Raw genomic sequence first — 23,573 nt, 5'->3', positions numbered from 1 at the left:
TAAAGTATTGTGGTCCTTTAAGACTGTATTAATTCTATGATAATTTGGGAGAAATTGATACTTTTATTTTTCTCTCACTTTTCCATCTTGTTGACATTTTCCATTCTTTTAGAATGACTCGATTGCTTTATTTATACAGATCCTGCATAATATATATATATATCCTTTCTTGTGGACATTGTTTATAAGCATTTTATTATTGCTCTATCATAGAAAGATTGTTTCCAATTCTATTTCTAGGAAAGCCTTGCTATCTTACAGATAAACTATTGATTTTTGTGTTTATATCTTTTGTCAATTTTAGGCTTTAGCAAAACACTGTCAAAAAATCCCACTGAGCAGACAAAGCTTACTTTGCTGGATTTGCTGAAATAAGAAAGGAAAACACCCTTGCAGAATCTTAACCGCCCAAACAGGAAGAGTAGAGTGATGGGTTTGAAGGTCTGACTGGGTGACAAGATACTCAGACAAGTCTTGTGAGATTGGGAACTCCTTGGGAACTGGCAGTGTGTGAGACACCATAGCTTTATACTCATGTGCATACAAGACTAAATTCTGAGCTGAGTTTGCTTGACAGTCTTGATAGTTCAGGTGTTTTTGCTAATTTACAGCTAATATTCAGGGCTAAGTATTTCCCAGATGTACCCTGTCTTTCATTTTTCTCAGCCTTCACATAGTGACAAGAATGTATCTCGGGGATGTATAGTTTCTAATCACGGGTAAAACCAAAACCATGTGAGTTTAAGCTCTCAGCCCCTCCTCCGTGACATCCATGTCGCCCCAGGATGGAGATCACAACACCATTGTCTGCAAACAGAAGCAATTTCCATCTCCACTGCTTTTTGGTGAGCTGTGGATATATGAGAAGACTCTGCTGGCAGTTTTCCAGAATCTATACTGTCAGATTTGCTATTTCTTTTTGCTCAAAGGTCTTGTTGGATCACTTGAAGGGACAAAGTCCATTTCTCAGTATTTCTATTTTGGTGATGACATATCTGAGCAAAGCGACATGGAATAATACTAAGAAAGATATGTCTCAGGGTTTGGAGTCCCGTATTCAGCAGGAGCTAAGGGTACCCAAGCTCTATTTCTGTGAAACATGGGCTACAAAGTTGCCAAGTGTTGTTATTGTTCAGGCAGACATCTTCATGTCTAGGTCTTGATGGGAGTTTTATTTTTCTGGCCACTTGACCCATTGTTCTGTCATTTACAAAGTACTTATTGCTTGATTCCAGTTACACAGAAAATCACCTTTCTTATTGCAATGAACTAGCATCAGAGGAAGCTGGTTATCATTCAAAGGAACACAAGTAAAAACAATAACTATACTGAACGTGCATCTTAATCAAAAGACATACAAAGGAGTGGCTCAAAGCATTGAAAGAAAAAAATAAAGATGGGAAACATATACACGTTGTAGATAAGAGGCTTGGGTATCTGCTATAATCTAGATTCTTAAGTAAGTGAAGAAGAAAGTGAGGATGCAAGCAGAGAACACAGGAGACCAGACCGAAAGAGGACCACCCGTCTCTGCTATTGGAAGCTCGCTTACTGGGTCTTCTGGAGAAGTAGTCTCCTGGATGAGTCGTCATCTTGGTTGGTGTTCTGGGATTAGGTTTAAGGCCCCTAAAAAAGTCACTATAAACTTCTTGAGGAGCCTGGCTTGAGATCTCTGGACCCTTTAACTTAAAGATGTATGCTCACTCCTGATAAAAGTGGTGGGGGAGCAAATTTTGAGTAGAGACCAGGAGTTGCTCTGGAGATAGCTTGGAGGCATTTGAGAAGCCGCAGAAATTCAGACCATGACCAAGGTACAATCCCAACAGATCTTAACAAGACAGTCAATTTATGAGAGTATGAACAAAAGATACCTAGATTTTTTCTTGCTTGAGAAAAGTTGAAAGTGTTAGTCACTCAGTTGTGTTTGACTCTTTGCATCCCCATGGACTGTAGCCTGCCAGGCTCATCTGTTCATGGGATTCTCCAGGAAAGAACAGTGATGTGGGTTGCCATTTGTAAAAATTTAATGAGCTATAATTAATAATTTATGCACATTTCCACAATGTAAGCATGTTATGATTAAACATGAACTTAAGTGTGATTGACCCTTACTGTCTATATTGGAAAGTCCTGCCTACCTCCTGGGATACATGAATGTGAAATTTAAAACATAACTTTAGAAAATGTTTGAAGCAGTATTAACTTCCCCTACTCAAAGAAACTCAAATTTATTTAAAAAGTGTATCAATCTGATTGCCAGAGTGTGTTAATGGCCAAGAGGAGAGTATTCTAAAAAGATTCTGGGTGTTTCTCTGGTGGCTCAGTGGTAAAGAATCCACCTGGCAATGCAGGAGACATGAGTTCAATCCCTGGTCTGGGAAGATCCCACATGCTGCAGAGCAGCTAAGCCTGTGCCACAACTATTGAGCCTGTGCTCTAGAGCCCGGGAGCCACAACAAGAGAAGCCACCCTGCACCAGAACTAGAAAAAAGCCCACACAGCAATGAAGACCCAGCACAGCCATTAACAAATAAATAAAGAAAAAAAATTTAAAAAGATTCTGTGCTGTACAGTAGTTTCTCATTAATTATCTATTTTATTCATAATATCAATAGTGTATATATGATAATCCCAATCTCCCAAATCATTCCACCCCTCTGTCCCCCTTGGTGACCAAAATGAGAAGGAAATCCAAAAAAAGAGGGGATAGAGTCATACATACAGCTGATTCACTTTGCTGTAGAGTAGAAATGAACAGAACACTGTAAGGCAATTACACTCCAATAATTAAAACAAAACAAAACAAAACATGAAAAAAGGGAATCTGGTCTCATGCCCCATTTAAACAGTACCTTAAAAAGAGACCTCTCTCTCTAAAATGAATGAGTCAGGTGAAAGCAGAAGTGGCCTTGAACCTGCTAAAATATTTTAGGTGGCTTGTACAGTCATATAAGACAACACTTGTGAATTTCTATATTGCACAAAAACAGCATGTCAAGGATTCAGGGTGGTTCAGTATCTCAGGCAACGATTCGTTATGTAAACAAACATCTGATGGGGAGACCTTGGTGCAGTTCCCAGGGACAGACTACTTAATCTTCAGAGTCTGTCATTTAGGAATTGCCCTGTTGGGAAGGCCTCAGTTTGACTGAGGCCTTAACTGAGGCCTCAAGACTAATGTCTTAACTGTCTTCCTATGTGGCCTTGAATATCTCATCTCCAAGACAACCAGTCATTCACACACACTTGTCTGCATGGAGTTCATCACATCCTGCCGACACAGTCACATTATCAAGCTACCCTGAATTACTTGCACAAAAATCCTCCCAGCTTGTACTTATAATGTGTGGTTTTCTGAGTACAGAGAGGATGAAGTTGGACTAGCAAAACTGCATTTTCAAAGCTTTAAAAGTTATTATCATATAAATGTCATTGAAAACAAACTAGAGAGAAGCAACCCCATTAATATTAGTGAGGAACCCCTAGCACCAAAAGTAGAGAGATCTCCCTCACAGAGCCATCCACACGCCAAGCTGAAAGGAGGCATCCCCACAACAAGAGGTGCCCCGAGTCCCCTGCCACAACTCGAGAGGAGCCCTCCACCGCAACTCGAGAGAAGCCACTGGCCACAACGAGAGAGTAGCTGCCGGATATCGCACCTAGAGGGAAACCTCTCTGAAGCACATAAAGACGAGAGAGGAGACCACCACAACTAGAGAGGAGACAGCACACCGCAACTAGAGAGAATCCAACCCGCCACAACTACAGAGGTGACCCCCGCAAAAACTAGAGAAGGGCCCCATGCCGCAACTATGTGCCACCGGCACATCGCAACTAGACAGAAACCACCCTGCACATCGCTGCTAGAGAGGAGTCGCCCCAACACAACTTGAGAGGAGGGCCCACTGCAACTCGAGAGGAGCCCTATGCCACAACACGAGAGGATCCCCCAGCCACAAAGACAGAGGAACTTCCCTGCCAGAGCTGGAGAGGATACCCCTGCCACAACTAGGGAGGAGCCTGTAGGACATTGCACCTAGAAAGGAGTCACTCTGAAACAAATAGAGACGAGCCCACTGAAGTAACTCGAGAGGAGCCCCTGAAAACTAGAGAGGACCAACCCTGTGAAAACTAGTGAGGAGCCCCCAGCGCCAATAGAGAGGACTGTCTACCCCCACGGACCTACCACCACCACGACCCGAGAGGAGGCACCACTGCAACTCGAGAGGAGCCCCAAGTCACCTGTCACAACTCAAGAGGAGTTCTCCACCACAACTAGAGAGGGTCACCATGCCACCACAAGAGAGGAGCCCAAGCACACATCACTACAAGAGAGGAGCACCCAGACCACAATTAGAGAAGTGCAGCCTGCCACAACTAGAGAGGAACCCACACACCACGTCCGGAGAAGAGCCCCACTACACATTGCAATTATTGAGGACTATCCCTGCCCAGTGCAACTAGAGAGGAGCCCCCCACCACAACTAGAGTGCTGACCACCCACCACAACTAGAGTGTTGACCACTCACCACAACTAGAGAGTAGCCCCTTGCCCATTGCAACTAGAAAGTAACCACTGCAACAACTTGAAGGAGCGCCCCCCCCCCACCACCACAATTAGAGAGGAACCCCTAGTACAATGCAACTGGAGTGGAGCCCCCGGCCACAACTACAGTGTTGACCAACTGCCACAACTACAGAGTTGGCCCGGCCCAACTAGAGAGGAGCCTGCACACCACGTCTGTGGAATAGCCCCCGCCCCCCGCCCCAACCGCAATGACTGAGGAACACCACTGCCCAATGCAACTAGAGGGGAACAGCCGAGTCTTCTGCCGCAACATGAGAGGAGCCCCTTGCCAAAACTGGAGAGGATCCCCCCACAAGTAGAGTGGAATTCCCCTGGACATTACGCCTAGAGATGAGCCCCTCTGCCACAAAGAGAAAAGCCCTCTGAAGTAACTTGAGAGGAGGCCTTCACAACTAGAGAGGAGCAACCCCACTAAAATTAGTGAGGAGCCCCTAGTGACAAAGAGGACACCCCTGCAGAGGCCTCCCATCGCAACCCGAGGGGAGGCACCACTGCAACTCCAGAGGAGCCCTGAGTCCTCTGCCACAATTCGAGAGGAGGACTCTGCCACTACTCAAGAGAAGCCACTGGCCACAAAGAGAGAAGATGCCCCTGGACATTGCACCGAGAGAGGAGCCACTGTGTGGCAAATACAGACGAGCCCCCCACCACAACAAGAGAGGAGCTCCCTGTACACTGTAAGGAGATAAGACTCCCCTCAGACATCACAAATAAAAAACCTCCCGCCATAACAAGAGAGGAGCCTGCACACCACAACTAGAAAGGAGCCCCCACACCACAGTGAGAGAGGAATCCCCCACCACAACTAGATAGGAGCCCCTCATGCCACAGCTAAAGAAGAGCTACAGCTAGAGAGTAGCCTCCAGCACATCACAACTATTAAGGAGTGCCTCTGCACATCGTTACCAGAGATGAGGCCCCCCCACCACAACTCAAGAGGAGCACTCCACTGCAACTCGAGAGGTGCCCCCCGCACACTAGAACTAGAGTGGAGCCCCCCTACCACAACTACAGAGGAGCCCCTACTGCCACAATGAGAGATGAGCCCGCAAACCATAGCTAGACAGAAGCCCATCCACCACAACTACAGAGTTGACCCCCACTGCAGCCGTAACTAGCGAGTAACCACTTGTACACTGCAACTAGACAGGAGCCACCCTGCTCATCGCTCCTAGAGAGGTCCCCCCAACACAAGTCGAGAGGAGGCTCCACCACAACTCAATAGGAATCCTTAGTCCCCTGCCGCAACTCAAAGAGGAACCCCTAGTCCCATGCCACAACTTGAGAGGAGCTCTATGTCACAAAAGTAGATGAGCCCCTGACCACATCAACAGAGGAGCACCACCGCCAAAACTGGAGAGGATCCCCTTGCCACAACTGGAGTGGAGTACCCCTGGACATCACATGTAGAAATGAGCCCCTCTGTCACAAATAGAGATGAGCCCCCTGAAGTAACTCAGGAGGAGCATGTCACAACTAGAGAGGAGAAACCACACTAATATTAGTGAGGAACACCTAGCACTCAAAGTAGAGAAGACACCATCCCACAGAGGATGGCACAACCCAAGAGGAGGCACCACTGCAACTCGACAGGAACCCCAAGTTCCCTGCCATAACTTGAGAGGAGCTCTCCACCGCAGTTTGAGAGAAGCCACTGGCTACAATGAGAGAGGGACCCCCCCCCCCAACCCTGGACATTGCACCTAGAGATGAGACCCTCTACTGCAAATAGAGATGAGGCCCCACTACAACTAGAAAGGAGACCCCCTGCACATCACAATGAGAGAGGAGTCCCCTCAGATATCACAACTGGAGAAGAGAATCCCACCACAACTAGAGAGGAGCCCACCAGCACACCACAACTGGAAAGAAGCCCCCACCTTACAGCTAGAGAGGAATCCCCCTCCACAACTCGAGAGGAGCCCCCCACTAGAACATGAGAGGAGCCCCCTGCTGCAACTCGAGAGGAGCCCAGCTCCACAACTATAGAGTAGCCCCTATGAACATCGCCACAAGAGAGGAGCACACCCACATACTGCAATTAGAGAGAAGCTCCCTGCCACAACTAGAGAGGAGCCCCTCATACCACAGATAAAGAGGAGCCACCTGCCATGACTGGAGAGTAGCCTCCAGCACATCACAACTATTAAGGAGCACCTCTGCACATCACTACCAGAGAGGAGGTCCCCCACCACATTCAAGAAGAGCACTTGACCACAACTTGAGAGGTGCCCCCTGCACAACACAACTAGAGTGGAGCCCCCTACCACAACGAGAGAGGAGCCCTCCAGCCACAACGAGAGAGGAGCCTGCACACCACAATGAGAGAGGAGCCCACCCAGCACAATTACAGAGTTGACCCCCGCCGCAGCTAGAGTGGAGCCCCATGCCACTAGAGAGTAGCCACACTCACATCGCAACTAGACAGGAGTCACCCTGTATCTCGCTGCTAGAGAGGAGTCTTTCTACCACAACTCAAGAGGAGGCTTGACCACAACTGAAGAGGAACAGCGAGTCCCATGCTGCAACTTGAAAGTTACACCAAATCTCCCGCTGCAACTCGAGAGGCACCCATGCACCGCTGTGTCCCCCGCCACAACTCAAGAGCCTCCCCCCCGCCCGCCACCCACTGCAACTAGAGAGGAGCCTGCACACCACATCTGGAGAAGATCCCCTCACCACACTGCAAATATTGAGGAACACCGCTGTCAAATGCAACTAGGGAGGAACCACTGGTCCCCTGCCCAAACTCCGGAGGAACCCCGAGTCCCTTGTCACAACTCGAGAGGGACCCCGAGTCCCCTGCCGCAACTCGAGAGGAGCCCTATACCACAACACAAGAGGAGCCACCGGCAACAATGACAGAGGAGGCCTTGCAACAGGACCGGAGAGGAAATCCCTACCGTAGCTAGAGAGGAGCCTCCAGGACATCGCACCTACAGAGGAGGCCCTCCGCCACAAATACAGACGCGCCCCCTGAAGTAACTCGAGAGGAGCCCCTCACAACTAGAGAGGATCAACCCTGCTAAAATTAATGAGGAACCCATAGAGCCAAAAGTAGAGAAGACCCCTCACTGAGGAGCACCCCCCCCTCCCCAACAACAACCTCGGGAGGAGACACAACCGCCACTGAAGAGGAGGCCCTTGTTACCTGCTGCAACACGAGTGGAGTCCTCCCCTGCAACTCGAGAGAAGCCACCAGCCACAATGAGAGAGGAGCTTCCCATACATCATGTCTAGAGAGGAGGCCCTCCACTGCAAATAGAGATGAGACCCCCTGCACATCACCGTGAGAGAGAAGTCCCCTCAGACACCACAACTAGAGGAGAGCACCCCACGACAACTACAGAGGAGCCTGCACACTGCAACTAGAAAGGAGCCCACTAGCACACCACAACTAGAAAGGACCCCCCACACCACAGCGAGAGAGGAGTCCCCCACAACACCTAGAGAAGAGTCCCATGCTACAACTAGCGAGTAGCCACCCACACATTGCTGCTAGAGAAGAGTCGGTCCAACACAACTCGAGAGGTGGCCCCACTGCAACCCCAGAGGAACCCCGTGTCCCTTAACACAACTCAAGAGGAACCCCAAGTCCCCTGCTGCAATTCAAGAGGAACCGCCAGTCTTGTGCCAGAACTTGAGTGGAGCCCATGCCACAACACGAGAGAAGCCCCTGGCCACAGTGACAGAGCAGTCTCCGTGACAGAACTGGAGAGGATCCCCCTGACACAACTAGAGAGGAAACCCCCCGCCCAGGACACCACACCTACAGAGGAGCCCCTTTGCCAAAAAGAGACGAGCTCCCTGAAGCAACTCAAGAGAAGCCCCTCACAACTAGAGGGGAGCAACATAATAAAATTAGTAAGAAACCCATAGCACCAAAAGTAGAGAAGACCCCTCACAGCAGAGGCACCCCCACCACAAGCCCAAGAAGAGGCACAACTGCCACTTGAGAGGTGGGCGGAGTCCCCTGCCATACTTGAGCCCTCCACCGCAAACAGAGACGAGACCCCGACACAACTAGAGAGGAACACCCATGCACATCACAATGAGTGGGGAGTCCCCTAAGACATCACAACTAGAGAAGAGCACCCCACCACAACTAGAGAGGCACCCACACACTGCAACTAGAGTGTAGCCCACCAGCGCACAGCAGCTAGAAAAAGCCCCCACACTACAGCTAGAGAAGAACCCCCACCACAGCTAGAGAGGAGCACCCCTGCACATTGCAATGAGAGAGGAGTCCCTTCAGACATCACAACTAGTCCCCCACCACAACTAGTTAGGAGCCCCCCAGACATAGCGCACAGAGAAGAGGCCCTGCACAGCAAATACAGAGGAGTCCCCCCAATGGAATTTGAGAGGAGCCCCCTGCTGCAACTTGAGAGGAGCCCCCACCTTAACTTTAGGGGAGCCCCAAGCCAGCGCAGCAATTGGAGAGGAGCCTCCCACCACAACTAGAGAGGAATCCACCTGCCAAAACTTGACAGTGTCCCCCTGCCCCAATTAGAGAAGACCACCCCCCCCCCCCCACCGCCAACATTGCACCTGGAGAGGATCTCCTCCAATGTAAATAGGGATGAGTCACCTGCCACAACTCAAGTGGAGCCCCCCACCACAACTAGACAGTAGGCCCCAAGCTAAAACTAGAGAGTAGCCCCCCTGAACTAGAGAGGGGCACACCCACACATTGCAATTAGACAGAAGCCCCCTGCCACCACTAGAGAGCAACCCTGCATGCCACAACTAAAGAGGAGGCCCCCTGCCACATCAAGAGAGTAGCCCCTCACTCATCACAACTGGAGAGGAGTACCCCAGCACATGGTTACCAGAGAGGACCCCCCCCCCTGCCCCCCACGACAATTTAGAGGAGCACTCCACCACAAATCCAGAGGTGCCCCCCACACACCACAATTAGAGAAGAGCACCCCCCCCACACACAATTAGAGAGGAGTCCACCCACCACAACTAAGAAATGACCCTCAATGCAACTAGAGAGGAGCCCCACGCCACAGCTAGAGTAGCCACTCACATGGCAACTAGACAGGAGCCACCCTGGCCACAACGACAGAAAAGCCCATCGCCAAAACTGGAGAGGAACCCCCCCACACAAGTAGAGAGGAGCCCCCTGGGACGTTGCACCTAGCGAGGAGCCCCTCTGTTGCAAATGCAGATGAGGTCCCCGACATAACACCAGAAGAGCCACCGCACAACGAGAGAGGAGCAACCCCATGAAAACTAGAGAGGAGCCCCAGCGCCAAAAGTAGAGAGGATCCCCCACGTTGAGACCCACCTGCCCCCACGCTGCCTCGCCTAGAGGAGGCACCACCGCAACTCAAGAGGAGCCCTGAGTCCCCTTCTGCAACTCGTGTGGAGCCCTCTACTGCAACTTGAGAGAAACCCCACACCAAACGAGAAATGAGCACAACTGTAGAACTGGGCAGTGTCCCCCTGCCACAACTAGAGGGGAGCTGCCTGGATCTCGGACCTAGGGAGGATCCCCTTCACTGCAAACAGAGACAAGCCCGCTGCTGCAACTCGAGTGGAACCCTCCACAACTAGAGAGGCACAACCTCTCCACAACTAGAGAGTAGACCCCAAGATACAACTGGAGAGTAGCCCCCTGAACACTGCCACTAGAGAGGAGCATACCTGCACATCACAATTAGGCAGAAGCCCCCTGCAGCAAGTAGAGAAGAGCCCCACACGCCACAACTAAAGAGGAAGCCCCCAGCCACAATTAGAGAGTAGCCTCCCATACATCGCAACTGGAAAACAGTGCCCCTGCACATCGCTACCAGAGATGAACCTTCCCACCACAATTCAAGAGGAGCACTCCCCCGCAACTCTAGTGGTGCCCCCCGCACACTACAACTAGAAAGGAGCCTGCACACCACAGCTAGAGAGGAGCCCACACTAGAGTTGAACTCCACCACAACTAGAGAGGAGCCCCACGCCGCAGCTAGAGTAGCCACCCGCACATTGCAACCAGACAGGAGCCACCTTTCACGTAGCACTAGATAGGAGCTGCCCCACCACAACTCGAGATGAGGCCCCACTGCAATTCGAGAGGAAGCCCAAGTTCCCTGCCATAACTCGAGAGGAACCTGAGCCTCCCTCCAGAACTCGAGAGGAACCCCAAGTTCCCTGCAGCAACTTGAGAGGAGCCTGCACACCGCAACTAGTGAAAAGCCCAAGTGGATACAGCATGTAGAAAGGAGGCCCCCCACCAGTACTAGAGAGGAGCCCCCCAACCATAAATAGAGATGAGTCAACAAACTGCAGCTAGAGAGGACCACCCCCCCCCCCGAATCCTGCAACTAGACAGGATTTCCCATACCACAACTAGAGGACTCCCCAGGCACAGCGCAAGTAGAGAGGAGCACCCCAGCACATCACATCTAGAGAGGAGCCCAACCGTCACATCTAGAGAGTTGAACAACTGCCACAACTAGAGCCCCAGACACAATTAGACAGTAGCCACCTGCACATCATTACTGGAGAGGAGCCACCCCACTGTAACTCAAGAGGAGCCCCCTGACACATCTATGGAGGAGCCCACACACTGCAACTAAAGAAAAGCCCACCCAGACATCGCATGTAGAAAGAAGGCCCCTGCACACCACAACTAGAGAGAAGCCTTCCCCTTCTCCGGCACACCACAACTAGAGAGGAGCCCCCCAACCACAAATAGAGATGAGCTGACAAACTGCAACTAGAGAGGAGCCCCCCCTTCCCTGCATACTGCAACTAGACAGGATTTCCCACGCCACAACTAGAGAGGACCCCCCAGGCACAACACAACTAGAGAGAATTTGATTTGTTTGACTCTTCTGCCCATAGGGATTCTCCAGGCAAGAATATTGGAGTGGGTTGCCATGCCCTTCTTCAGGGGAACTTCCCAACCTAGGAATTGAACCAGGGTCCCCTGCTTTGCAGGTGGGATTCTTTACCAGCTGAGCCACCAGGGAAGTCCCAAACAGTACCCTAAATAACAGTAATCTCTAAAGTAGTAAATACAGTTTAACTAAAACAACATAAAATATTCATAATTGTTGAAGTCTCTTCCCTTGAAAGTTTTGTAACAATCAAGAATTCTATTATAATTCAACAGTTGATAGTTACTTCTCTTATTTTAAATACACACTGATAGTTTTGAAATCACATACTATTATAAAAGCAACACATATTTTCAACTAAATACATATATTAAACACAAAATAAAAAAAATAAAACTAGGAAACTTAGGCAAAAAGGATTAGAAGGTCTCATTTTCAGCTATGTGATTTATTTCCTGAAGTTAGCTTATGGTTACATATCACACTTCTAGGATATTCATTTCATTCCATACTAAAAAATTTCATTCAGCGTACATTCACACAATGTTTATTTTGTGACATATTCATGAAATTTATGGATATGTGTCAGGGACTGAATTATTTTTGAAATAAGGGGCTACACAGATGCCAGGCACTGACTTAAGATAAATGCTATTCTCATTTGAAGGGAGGACCAAAGACTAAAAAACCTGCCTTATTGATTCCAAAACCACAAGCAAATACAGAATTCCTAACTCTCATGTTAAATGCTTCTTCTAGTCCATGCTTCCTAAATAGTATTTAAATTACCATAAAAAAACTTTTTTGTATTATTTGCATGATGCTTTTTGTGTTTTTAATGAAATTCTAATTATTTTAAAAATAATAAATGTTCTCTAACCGAATGAACTTGAATTTATTTCTTTATAGAAATATTTTACTGCAAAGTAAGTCTAAAATAACAGTTCACTATTTAGAAGGTACAAATAAAAATTGAGTATTTCTTTTCTTCTACTTTCCTGGTTTTCAGACAATTATAAAGAAAAAAAAAATGTCAAGCCCAGTGTCGCTTAAATTAAAACTGAAATACACTACATTAAGCTACTTATTAGAAATCAATTAAGTCACTTTTATTAAGGTACTTTATGACAGGCTATACAGTCAGCAAAAACAAGACCGGGAGCTGACTGTGGCTCAGGTCATGAACTCCTTATTGCCAAATTCAGAGTTAAATTGAAGAAAGTAGGGAAATCCACTAGACCATTCAGGTATGACCTAAATCAAATGCCTTATGATTATACAGTGGAAGTGAGAAATAGATTTAAGGGACTGGATTTGATAGATGGAGTGCCTGATGAGTTATGGACTGAGGTTCGTGACATTGTACAGGAGACAGGGATCAAGACCATCCCCATGGAAAAGAAATGCAAAAAAGCAAAATGGCTGTCTGAGGAAGCCTCACAAATAGCTGTGAAAAGAAGAGAAGCGAAAAGCAAAGGAGAAAAGGAAAGATATAAGCATCTGAATGCACAGTTGCAAAGAATAGCAAGGAGAGATAAGAAAGCCTTCCTCAGCGATCAATGCAAAGAAATAGAGGAAAACAACAGAATGGGAAAGACTAGAGATTTCTTCTTGAAAATTAGAGACACCAAGGGAACATTTCATGCAAAGATGGGCTCAATAAAGGACAGAAATGGCATGGACCTAACAGAAGCAGAAGATATTAAGAAGAGGTGGCAAGAATACACAGAACTGTACAAAAAAGATCTTCATGACCCAGATAATCACGATGGTGTGATCATTCACCTAGAGCCAGGCATCCTGGAATGTGAAGTCAAGTGGGTCTTAGAAAGCACCACTACGAACAAAGCTAGTGGAGGTGATGGAATTCCAGTTGAGCTCTTTCAAATCCTGAAAGATGATGCTGTGAAAGTGCTGCACTCAATAAGCCAGCAAATTTGGAAAACTCAGCAGTGGCCACAGGACTGGAAAAGGTCCGTTTTCATTCCAATCCCAAAGAAAGGCAATGCCAAAGAATGCTCAAACTACCACACAATTGCACTCATCTCACACACTTCCCTGGTAGCTCAGGCGGCAAAGTCTCTGCCTACAATGCGGGAGACCTGGGTTCAATCTCTGGGTCAGGAAGATCTCCTGGAGAAAGAAATGGCAACCCACTCCAGTATTCTTGCCTGGAAAATCCCATGGACGGAGGAACCTGGTAGGCTATAGTCCATGGGGTTGCAAAGAGTTGGACATGACTGAGCGACTTCACTTTCACACAGTAGTAAAATAATGCTCAAAATTCTCCAAGCCAGGCTTCAGTAGTACGTGAACTGTGAACTTCCAGATGTTCAAGTTGGTTTTAGAAAAGGCAGAGGAACCGGAGATCAAATTGCCAACACCTACTGGATCATCGAAAAAGCAAGAGAGTTCCAGAAAAACATCTATTTCTGCTTTATTGACTATGGCAAAGCTTTTGACTGTATGGATCACAATAAACTGTGGAAAATTCTGAAAGAGATGGGAATACCAGACCACCTGACCTGCCTCTTGAGAAACCTATATGCAGGTCAGGAAGCAACAGTTAGAACTGGACATGGAACAACAGACTGGTTCCAAATAGGAAAAGGAGTATGTCAAGGCTGTCTATTGTCACCCTGCTTATTTAACCTATATGCAGAGTACACCATGAGAAACGCTGGGCTGGATGAAGCACAAGCTGGAATCAAGATTGCCAGAAGAAATATCAATAACCTTAGATATGCAGATGACACCACCCTTATGGCAGAAAGTGAAGAACTAGAAAGCGTCTTGATGAAAGTGAAAGAGGAGAGTGAAAAAGTTGGCTTAAAGCTCAATATTCAGAAAACGAAGATCATGGCATCTGGTCCCATCACTTCATGGGAAATAGATGGGGAAACAGTGGAAACAGTGTCAGACTTTATTCTTTTGGGGCTCCAAAATCACTGCAGATGGTGATTGCAGCCATGAAATTAAAAGACGTTTACTCCTTGGAAGGAAAGTTATGACCAACCTAGATAACATGTTAAAAAGCAGAGACATTACTTTGCCAACAAAGGTCCATCTAGTCAAGGCTGTAGTTTTCCCAGTGGTCATGTATGGATGTGAGAGTTGGACTGTGACGAAAGCTGAGCGCCGAAGAATTGATGCTTTTGAACTGTGGTGTTGGAGAAGACTCTTGACAGCCCCTTGGACCGCAAGGAGATCCAATCAGTCCATTCTAAAGGAGATCAGTCCTGGGTGTTCATTGGAAGGACTGATGCTGAAGCTGAAACTCCAATACCTTGCCCACCTCATGCAAAGAGTTGACTCATTGGAAAAGACCCTGATGCTGGGAGGGATTGGGGGCAGGAGGAGAAGGGGACGACAGAGGATGAGATGGCCCCATGTCATCACCAATTTGATGCACATGAGTTTGGGTGAACGCCAGGAATTGGTGATGGACAGGGAGGCCTGGCGTGCTTGATTCATGGGGTCACAGAGTTGGACATGACTGAGCGACTGAACTGAACTGATGACAGGCTAAGCACATTCCTGAAATAACTTTAATAAGAAGAGACCAGAAAGCTAATATAATTTCTCTTGCTGAAATGACATGGTATGCTTAAACTCAGGAATAAGTATATCAATGTTTCCAAATAATTTAAATACAGAGATGCATTATAAAAGATTTCTAGGTATTCACTAAAAGAAAATTTAAATAATATGTGAGGAAACACAGGACATTGGCACTTTATTAACGATATATAAAAATAATACACTGTGTCTATAGAATTTCATATAAGGTAGAAAAAGTTCAAAAGATGTATTACTGGACATAAAAAACTTATGAACCAAATCTTTTTATGATACTCTTTAAAATAATCCCACTTATAGACTTTAATAACAATAACTGCAAGGTCCCAAAGGCTCTGTAGCTTACCAAAACTTTTTAAAAAGTTTATTCTTTAATTGGAAGAAAATTGCTTTACAATGTTTTCTTGGTTTCTGCCAAATAATAATGCATAATAATTCATCCATAATTATATACATATCACCTCCCTAAGAATTACTTTCTAATCAATAATCCAGTTAAGTTTGTCTTTAAAAAAATGTCAAACATATATATATTTCTTTGGTAACTTGAAAAATATTCAAAATACATAAAACTTCAGAATGTTCCTAAAAGCAATGTTTTAGAATACCTTTTAATTCACAGCATTTCAAATGATCTCTTGAAACAGTGGGGAGTCTCCCCTTAAAAATGAATGAGCACAATGATTTCCTTAACTGATGGGGTGGAATAATTTCTCCATTATTGCCAGACTATATTAGAGGAAAAAAGTTTTTTGTCTCAGAAATATGCCTAAAAGTAAAGTTTAAAAATAAAATAAAATTAAAAAAAAAAATAAATAAAAGCATTGCACAGATGGCATCAGATAAGAAATTTGTTTTCCCTAAATTACATATTTTGGGGGGAATTTTGACTTCATATCTCCATTATAAAATAATAATTTGTTCAATGTGCTTTCTTGTCTAATTTGAAAAAAAAGAAGTGTCAGTAAAAATATTTGTCTCACAGTCTGTTATAACTAAAGAGTCAATCTACTTTGTAAGCACTGAATAGAATACAAATTGGCCCCAAAGAGTGTGTACAACATAAGACTTTATATTTATTACTCAGGGCTACACTTGTAATTTGTACTTGTGCACAATTTTATATTTGCAAATAAAGAGTATTTTCCAAATTCACTCCTTATTTGAAACCCAGAGAACCATAATCCAACACTGAAAACAGTTCACAGTTGAAAAATTTACAAATGCCAAACTGGATTAAAAAATGAATTCTATTCACAGTTCTAAGTTTACATGTCAAAGTTAACATATCCAAATAATACTTCTCTGTAAGGGAATGACAACTCAAATGAATGTACTCCAAATAGTAGACACAGAATCCAAAATTAATCCCCCTAAATCATACCCAAACATTTGTTACCTAATCTACAAAATAAGACTAGATCAAATAATCTATAAACTTCCTTTAAATTCTAACTTTTGGGGGATACTGGGATCAAACACCAGCTATGTTTAGTTTTTATGTGACTTTGCAAGTCATTTGTTTTTAACCTCTCAGAAAAGATGTTATTTAAAATATCTTAGCAAAGAAATTATTTCCTACAAGTCTTATGAAGTTTATTGAAAAATCTCCTTTAGTAACTTTGATGGGTTAAAAAATGCTCCACAAAAAGTTAGAACTTGAAACCTGTAAATATGACCTTATATGGAAAGAGTCTTTGCAGATATAATTAAGTTAAAGATCTAGACATGCAATTATCCTGAATTAGGGTGGGCTTTAAATCCAAAGAGAAAGAATTGTCATTATAAGAGAAGGAAGACAGAGAGGAAGGCCATGTGAAGACAGAGGCAGATACTGGAGTGATCCATCTATAAACCAAGGAACACCATGGACTGGAGAAAGCAAGAGAGAGGCATGGAATGGATTCTCTTTTGGAGCCTCCAAAAGCAGCTAACACTGGTGACATGTTAATTTTAGGCATCTAGCCTCCAGATCTGTGAAAGATTTTTAAGCCACCAAATTAGTGGTAATCTGTTATGGTCACCATAGGAAACTAATACAGTAACGTATTTCAGAAAGAAAACCCAATTTGAAAGGTATTATCATCAACACAATTTATCTTTGGCCATCATATGCTTCACATTAGGAACAGTGAAAGGACATCATCATTTCTAGATTTTTAACAAAAATCCACAACTTGATTCCTAGATAAACACAGAAGAGCCTCTATTTTACAACATTTACTTATCTATGTGAGTCTATTTTACTTATGATTAAAATTATATTTACTAAAATGTTAAACAACTTTTCAATCAACAATATTACCTAATTGCAAATATTTTTAAAGACTTTGCTAATTTTTCTGAAGAGAATTAATAAATAAGTTTTAGTACTATAAAGCATGCTCAGTTTTCTTAAACCTGTATATAAAAAGCTTCTAAGCTTTTTGAGTGGCAAACAGTGTTAAAGAAATATGATAGCTATACATAATTTTATTTTTCCCATTATTATTCAAGCTTATAGAGCAAGTCTTAAATTTTCTTCAGTTCTTTACCATTTAACTTTCTCAGGTTTATATATATACATATATATAAACATATATATATATACACACATACATATATAGGTATATGTGTGTGTATTTAAAATACATATTTTAAATATGCATTTTAAAATACATACTTCAGATAGTTAAAACAAAAAATCTGATGTGATCTGAGGATCACCATAGTGTCTAAAAGAAATTCCAAAATTTCTACTTAGTTTTCATTATAGAAATAGTCTAAATAAGTCTATTTTTAGAGTTCAAGATATCCCTGATATTACCACATGAACCTTTGAATGTCTTGACTATTAGGCCATTGAAAAGTCTTGTTCAGAAAGATATAAAAGGTTAGGAAGTTCACAATTGCATAGCAACCCAGCTCACAAACAAGTCTGGATGTGGGTGGCAGAGGTATATTAAGCCTATAAATAACATAGGGTAAAATGAAGTAACGAAACTCTAGCAGCTTTTGAGGTACTGTAACAGTAAATAAACATATGAAAAACATTAAATTCCAGAAAATTGACTTTGATTTTAATGAGTCAGCAATACTCCAACCAGCAAATATATAGACTGGAACTAACAAATATTTCACAATTTCATATCTTTGAAAAACTCTTTTCCACACATAGAATGTATAGTGTCTATTATCTGCTAGCAGGTATTTATGAGCATAAGTAAATTTCCAAACTAAAAATATGGATACTAAAGTTATCACAAAAAACTGAATTCTCCGTTTCCAAACTAAGCAAAGAAAAGCCCTGATTTTGTTAAGAGACAGCAGGTGAGGAAAGGAAAAAAAGAGAGTAAAAGAGAAAAAGTAGAACAGCTGAGGAAAGTGTAGACAGGCTTCATGACTACTCCGGTCACCAATAACAATTCCACCATTAACTGCCACAAAAGCACAGAATAGAAACATGAGAAGAATGTAGGGCCAAGTCAAAAGTAAAAGCATACTCAAGTTCTTAAAGGACATGGAATAAGCCAAAAGAAACTGAAGAATTTTCCTGAATTCTGAAAATGGTCCTTTAATAGGGGTAGGCCTCTCTTCTTTCTTCTTCTGTAGCTCAGTTTTCCAAGCTTCAGTTAACTTTTGTGCAATGACATTTCCTGCACAGAAGATAGCCCAGATGATATTTGTTTGACGAAACATGAAGCCACAAAATCCAAGCAAGGCTGAAGTTTTATGATTTCCATAAAGACACATCAAGTAGGCAAAAAGGGTAAAAAACATGGATCCTGCTTCTGTATAATAAAGGAAGTTAAAAAAATAGAGTGTGGGAAATATTGCTAATGTTAATGTTGACAAGATCCTCTGGATACACGAGGAAGCCTATGAAAAGAGAAAACACAGTTCACAATAAAACCAATAGGCTATTTCTGCAGAACTAAGGGAGAGATTTACTAAGAAAAAAAAAACAAACCAACAACTGCCCGAGTTCTTCATAAATAAAATTATTCAATATTAATCTTATTCCTGGCTTTGGAAAAATACAGTATATATTTATGAGGGAACTTTCTGATACTTTTTGGTTACACCTAGCAATTTGGAAGCCAATAAAACAATACATATGTGTGTCAAAGCTTCTACTGCCTATTAGACTGAATCATTCAACAAACAGTTAAGGAGTTACTGTGTGAAGACTATGAACTCAATTCTATGGAGAAGATGGAGATGAATGGGACACAGTGCAAGTGGTTCCATTTCAGTGAGCCTTCCATAAGCATTCACTTGGCCATCATCACCAATTTCTAGTGCAGTCTCAAAACTCTGCACCAGAGAGAATTTAAATACGTATATAACATTTATACCACCACACATAGTGATCTTACTATTCTGTGATGAAATTACAGGGATTTTCCTGAAAATGGTGGGGCTCATCTAAAGTTAAACATCTTCTTTTGGCCTGATAATCTATTTCAGAATTTGAAAGTACTCTTATTTCCTTAAATTCTATCTTCCAGTTAATCTAAATCACCAAGCCAGATCATGCCATTCCACTGATTAAAATTAAGGGCTGTCCTTCACCTACTAGGTAAAGTTTAGAATACTTTTCATGACATAAAAAGGATATTCATGACTTCTCTCCTACCTACTTCTATAGCCTCACATCCCTGTACTTTGTAATCTTATAGTTACAAATAGCAATTTCCTGTATCTTGTTGCTCCATGTCTTTCTACAATGCTTATGCTATTTCTGTCAGAATTCATTCCTATTCTACAGCCCTATCTGTCATCAAGATTCAGATCAGGTATGATCTTCCTGATGTGTGACGTCTTACCCAATGCAACCAACAGCTTTCCTTCCCAGTCAGGCTGCAACAAGTTCTCTTCTGCTCCTTCTCTGTATTCTTGTAGTGTTTTACAGCTATTGTTATCCCACAATTTACACTACTGAAATCATTTAAGTTAAAACTATTATAGTTAATATTTACTGATTCCTTACTATTACATCTGGGAACATTTTAGTCACTTTCCATTTATTAAGCTCTTTTATGCTTCAGGATAGTCCTGTGAGGTTGAGTCTATATTTTCCCCATTTAACAAATGAAAAATGGAGTCACTAAGGGGCAACCTGTCCAAAGTAACACAATTAGTAAGTGGATAAAATTCAAACCCACGTAATTCACCTCTGGGGTCTGCATTCTTAAATCATAAAAAACTGCCCAGGTAACATCTGTTCTCCCTAATGAAGACATAAGTTTTATAAGAAAAAGACTGTGTCACTTACCTCTGTAGTCTCAGTGCTTAACACACAGAATAAGCTCAATAGATATTTACTGAACTGACTTAATTCATGAAAATTTATATATTTTATAATAAATTAGTTTTTCAAATATTTAAACACAAACATCTAAAACTGGGGTAGAAGACTTGCTTTAACTTTACAAAATATATACAAATATTGTTAAAAACATTTCCCACCAAATTTCATAAAATAAATTCACCATAATTGTGGACCTGCCTGTACATAAACTTAAATTATTCTGGAAACAAACCTTGTGTCTGGGTTGCACTTTGCGGAGAAGCAAGTATAGTAAATAGAAGTTGCCAACACTGAAGAGAAGGTTAACAAATCGGAGCATTCCAATGGAGCAGACAACATGTTCTGACCATCCAAAGATCCAACTGGCAGGTTTGACCACTCCAACTGACAGCAGGTATAAGCCAGGTAATGTAGTAATCATGGGGTCCCACTTAAAAACAAAAGGTCAACAACGAAGCAAAAGCAAGAAACATTATACTGATAAGACTGATACAGAAATGTCATCTTTACTAACAATCAGGCATCTCTGGGAAGTTATCCTATGACAGTTAAATGAGTCCTTTTAACATCAGGGCAAATCAGACACTTCCTCTAAAGAAGTCTTCCTTATTGTCTTTGGTATTTGCTTTCTGACTGTTAAAGTATCAGCAACCAGTAGTCAACAACTTAAACTCAGTTTCCAAGACATACTCTTTGGAGGGCCTGTCTTTTGGTGATTAAATTGTAAACGCTACAGTTTTAAAAAGCCTGGAAATACCTGCTCGAACTCTGATGGGTATGGAGAGAAAAATAAAGAGATTAAAGCACAGGATCCATAATGACAGCTACAATATACTGAGCCAATCCTCTATTTAATCCTGTAACAAGCCCTATAATAGATACTGTTTTACCATCATTTTCAGATGAGTAATCAGAAACTCAGAAAATTTCCAAGCCACATGAATAGTAAACAGTAGTACCAAGTTTTAAAACCAGTTTTTTCTATAACTATAAACTATATTTAACCATACTCTACAATGCCTTCTCCCAAAGGATTTTTATATCCATATCTGCATATGCTGCTGCTGTTGTTTAGGCACTAAGTCCTGTCTGACTATTTGTGACCCCACAGACAGTAGCCTGGCAGGCTACTCTGCCCTTGGGATTTCTTCCCAGGCGAAAATACTAGCCTGGGTTGCCATTTCCAAATGCATATTCAAACACTTCACTGGTTGACAGTTTATCCAGTTTACAGAAGGTTGTTAAAAACATCAAGGGTGGAACTAACATAACTTGTCACTTCTTAGTGGCTGAAGCTACCCCCCGCCCCCTCCTATCCCACTCTCAAAATACACAGTGAGATGCTTAACAGGTGACCGAATGTGAAATTTTTTTATTTCCTAGGAGCAATCCAACGCCTCTAATTCTGGAACTGGCAAAGAAAAACTAGGATAGCTTTCATTAGTTGTCAAAAAAAAAGGGGCAATAACTTAGTTCCCCATTAGTTAATCTCCCCGAGGATTTCTAGCTAGGAGACAAATCTGCCATTTATGCACTCATTTAGCAAATATTTTACAGATCTCAGAGGAACAAAAAATTACCCAGTTCCTTTCCTGTTTGGAGTGAAGGGAGCTAAGGATAAAGACTGGGGAAATTAGCGCTGGGGCCAGATCTTCCCTTTCTAGCCAGTGTGAGCGTGCAGACAGGTTGGGGACCCCACCTGCGAGAGAGAGAAATGGCCCTCACAGTAGCGCTGCGCCTGCGGCAGGTGGAAGATCTCGTCCATGTAGGGCTCTCGCAGGGCCCGGCTGAAAGCAGAAAAAAGGAGGCAGGACACTAAAAAGGTACAGCTCAAGGCAGCCGAGAAATAGTAACCCTCCAGCTGAGCCATTCCTGCCCCCATAGCCAAGAACCTAGGCCCGGAAAATCTGTGCAGAAGTCTCAAGTCCGCAAAGCCGAGTTTCACACTCGGGATCGAAATGGGCGCGCAAAGCGGGACTCGCCGAAGGGATCTGAGCACAGCCGGAAGACAAAGGATGCCGGGAGAGCGCGGACGCGGAGCTTCCGGAAGGGTCGGGTTCACTGTTTCCTGAGTGACGAATTTAGCTAACGGACAGGACTCTTACTCTGTCAATCACGTTGCACAGGGCGCACTGAGTGGTCAGAGCAGCCGGAAGAGGCCGACTTCGGCAATCTGAGGGCCACTGACTTGAGCAGTTTGGTGGTTTGAAATGAAAATATTTGCTTTTCCTGAAGGTCTTTGTTGGCCTTTTTCCTGCTGTTTCCACCTCTTACCATCAGGAGGCGGCATTTCTCCATGTTTGCAATCCCTAAACTAAAAATTTGTACATTTCTCCCGCCCTGGTTATTTTTGTTTTCTCTCAAGTGATCTGAATTACTAAAACGTTCAGGTCCAAGGCATTTGCTTTCGTCAACTTTGGAGGATGGGAGGAGGAGCTTTGGTTGTGAAAGGAAAGATGGAGACGTTCACATTTAAAATTTGAAGGTCCAAAGAGCGCCTTCACTATTGAGCGAATTTAGTACTAAGTAATTTTTCAAAATGTGAATACTCTGAACAAGGATTAATTTATATCAGCATTCACAGTGCATTCAGGCAAATTGCAGTACGCTATGGGAGTTGGGGAAACAGTGTTTTAGAAATTGGGCCGTTTTAGTCCAAACGAAAGTGTCTCTGTGCCTGAAAGTTTGATGGTTAGCATCTCTGCGGAAGCGTAATGTTTTCTTACCAAATAACAAGCATGCGCATCTTAATGGGTGATATCAGATCAGATCAGATCAGATCAGTCGCTCAGTCGTGTCCGACTCTTTGCGACCCCATGAATCGCAGCACGCCAGGCCTCCCTGTCCATCACCAACTCCCGGAGTTCACTCAGACTCACGTCCATCGAGTCAGTGATGCCATCCAGCCATCTTATCCTCTGTCGTCCCCTTCTCCTCCTGCCCCCAATCCCTCCCAGCATCAGAGTCTTTTCCAATGAGTCAACTCTTCGCATGAGGAGGCCAAAGTACTGGAGTTTCAGCTTTAACATCATTCCTTCCAAAGAAGTCCCAGGGCTGATCTCCTTCAGAATGGACTGGTTGGATCTCCTTGCAGTCCAAGGGACTCTCAAGAGTCTTTTCCAACACCACAGTTTAAAAGCATCAATTCTTCGGCGCTCAGCCTTCTTCACAGTCCAACTCTCACATCCATACATGACCACAGGAAAAACCATAGCCTTGACTAGACGGACCTTTGTTGGCAAAGTAATGTCTCTGTTTTTGAATATGCTGT

General features: G+C 43.7%; 1 protein-coding gene across 3 annotated transcripts; it reads right to left on the bottom strand.

Moving 5' to 3' along the window:
- Positions 1 to 15,149: 15,149 nt before the first annotated feature.
- ALG10 (ALG10 alpha-1,2-glucosyltransferase) lies at positions 15,150 to 22,345 on the bottom strand. 3 transcript variants are annotated; one of them, XM_055573911.1, is made up of 3 exons: positions 22,002 to 22,342; positions 20,535 to 20,732; positions 15,150 to 18,867 (listed from the first exon to the last, which is right to left on the bottom strand). In XM_055573911.1, exons 1-3 carry the CDS (start codon positions 22,182 to 22,184, stop codon positions 17,812 to 17,814), a joined length of 1,437 nt encoding a protein of 478 aa, XP_055429886.1. In that variant the 5' UTR covers positions 22,185 to 22,342; the 3' UTR covers positions 15,150 to 17,811. The 3 variants fall into 3 exon arrangements, with proteins under 3 accessions (XP_055429886.1, XP_055429896.1, XP_055429905.1); XM_055573921.1 differs by having other exon boundaries at positions 22,028 to 22,164; XM_055573930.1 differs by having other exon boundaries at positions 18,474 to 18,644; positions 22,002 to 22,345.
- Positions 22,346 to 23,573: the final 1,228 nt, after the last annotated feature.

This window comes from Bubalus kerabau, chromosome 1 (assembly GCF_029407905.1).
Source record: "Bubalus kerabau isolate K-KA32 ecotype Philippines breed swamp buffalo chromosome 1, PCC_UOA_SB_1v2, whole genome shotgun sequence".
Lineage (NCBI taxonomy): Eukaryota > Metazoa > Chordata > Mammalia > Artiodactyla > Bovidae > Bubalus > Bubalus kerabau.
Note: the sequence above shows the minus strand (reverse complement) of the source record. Positions and strands in the feature narration are given on the sequence as shown.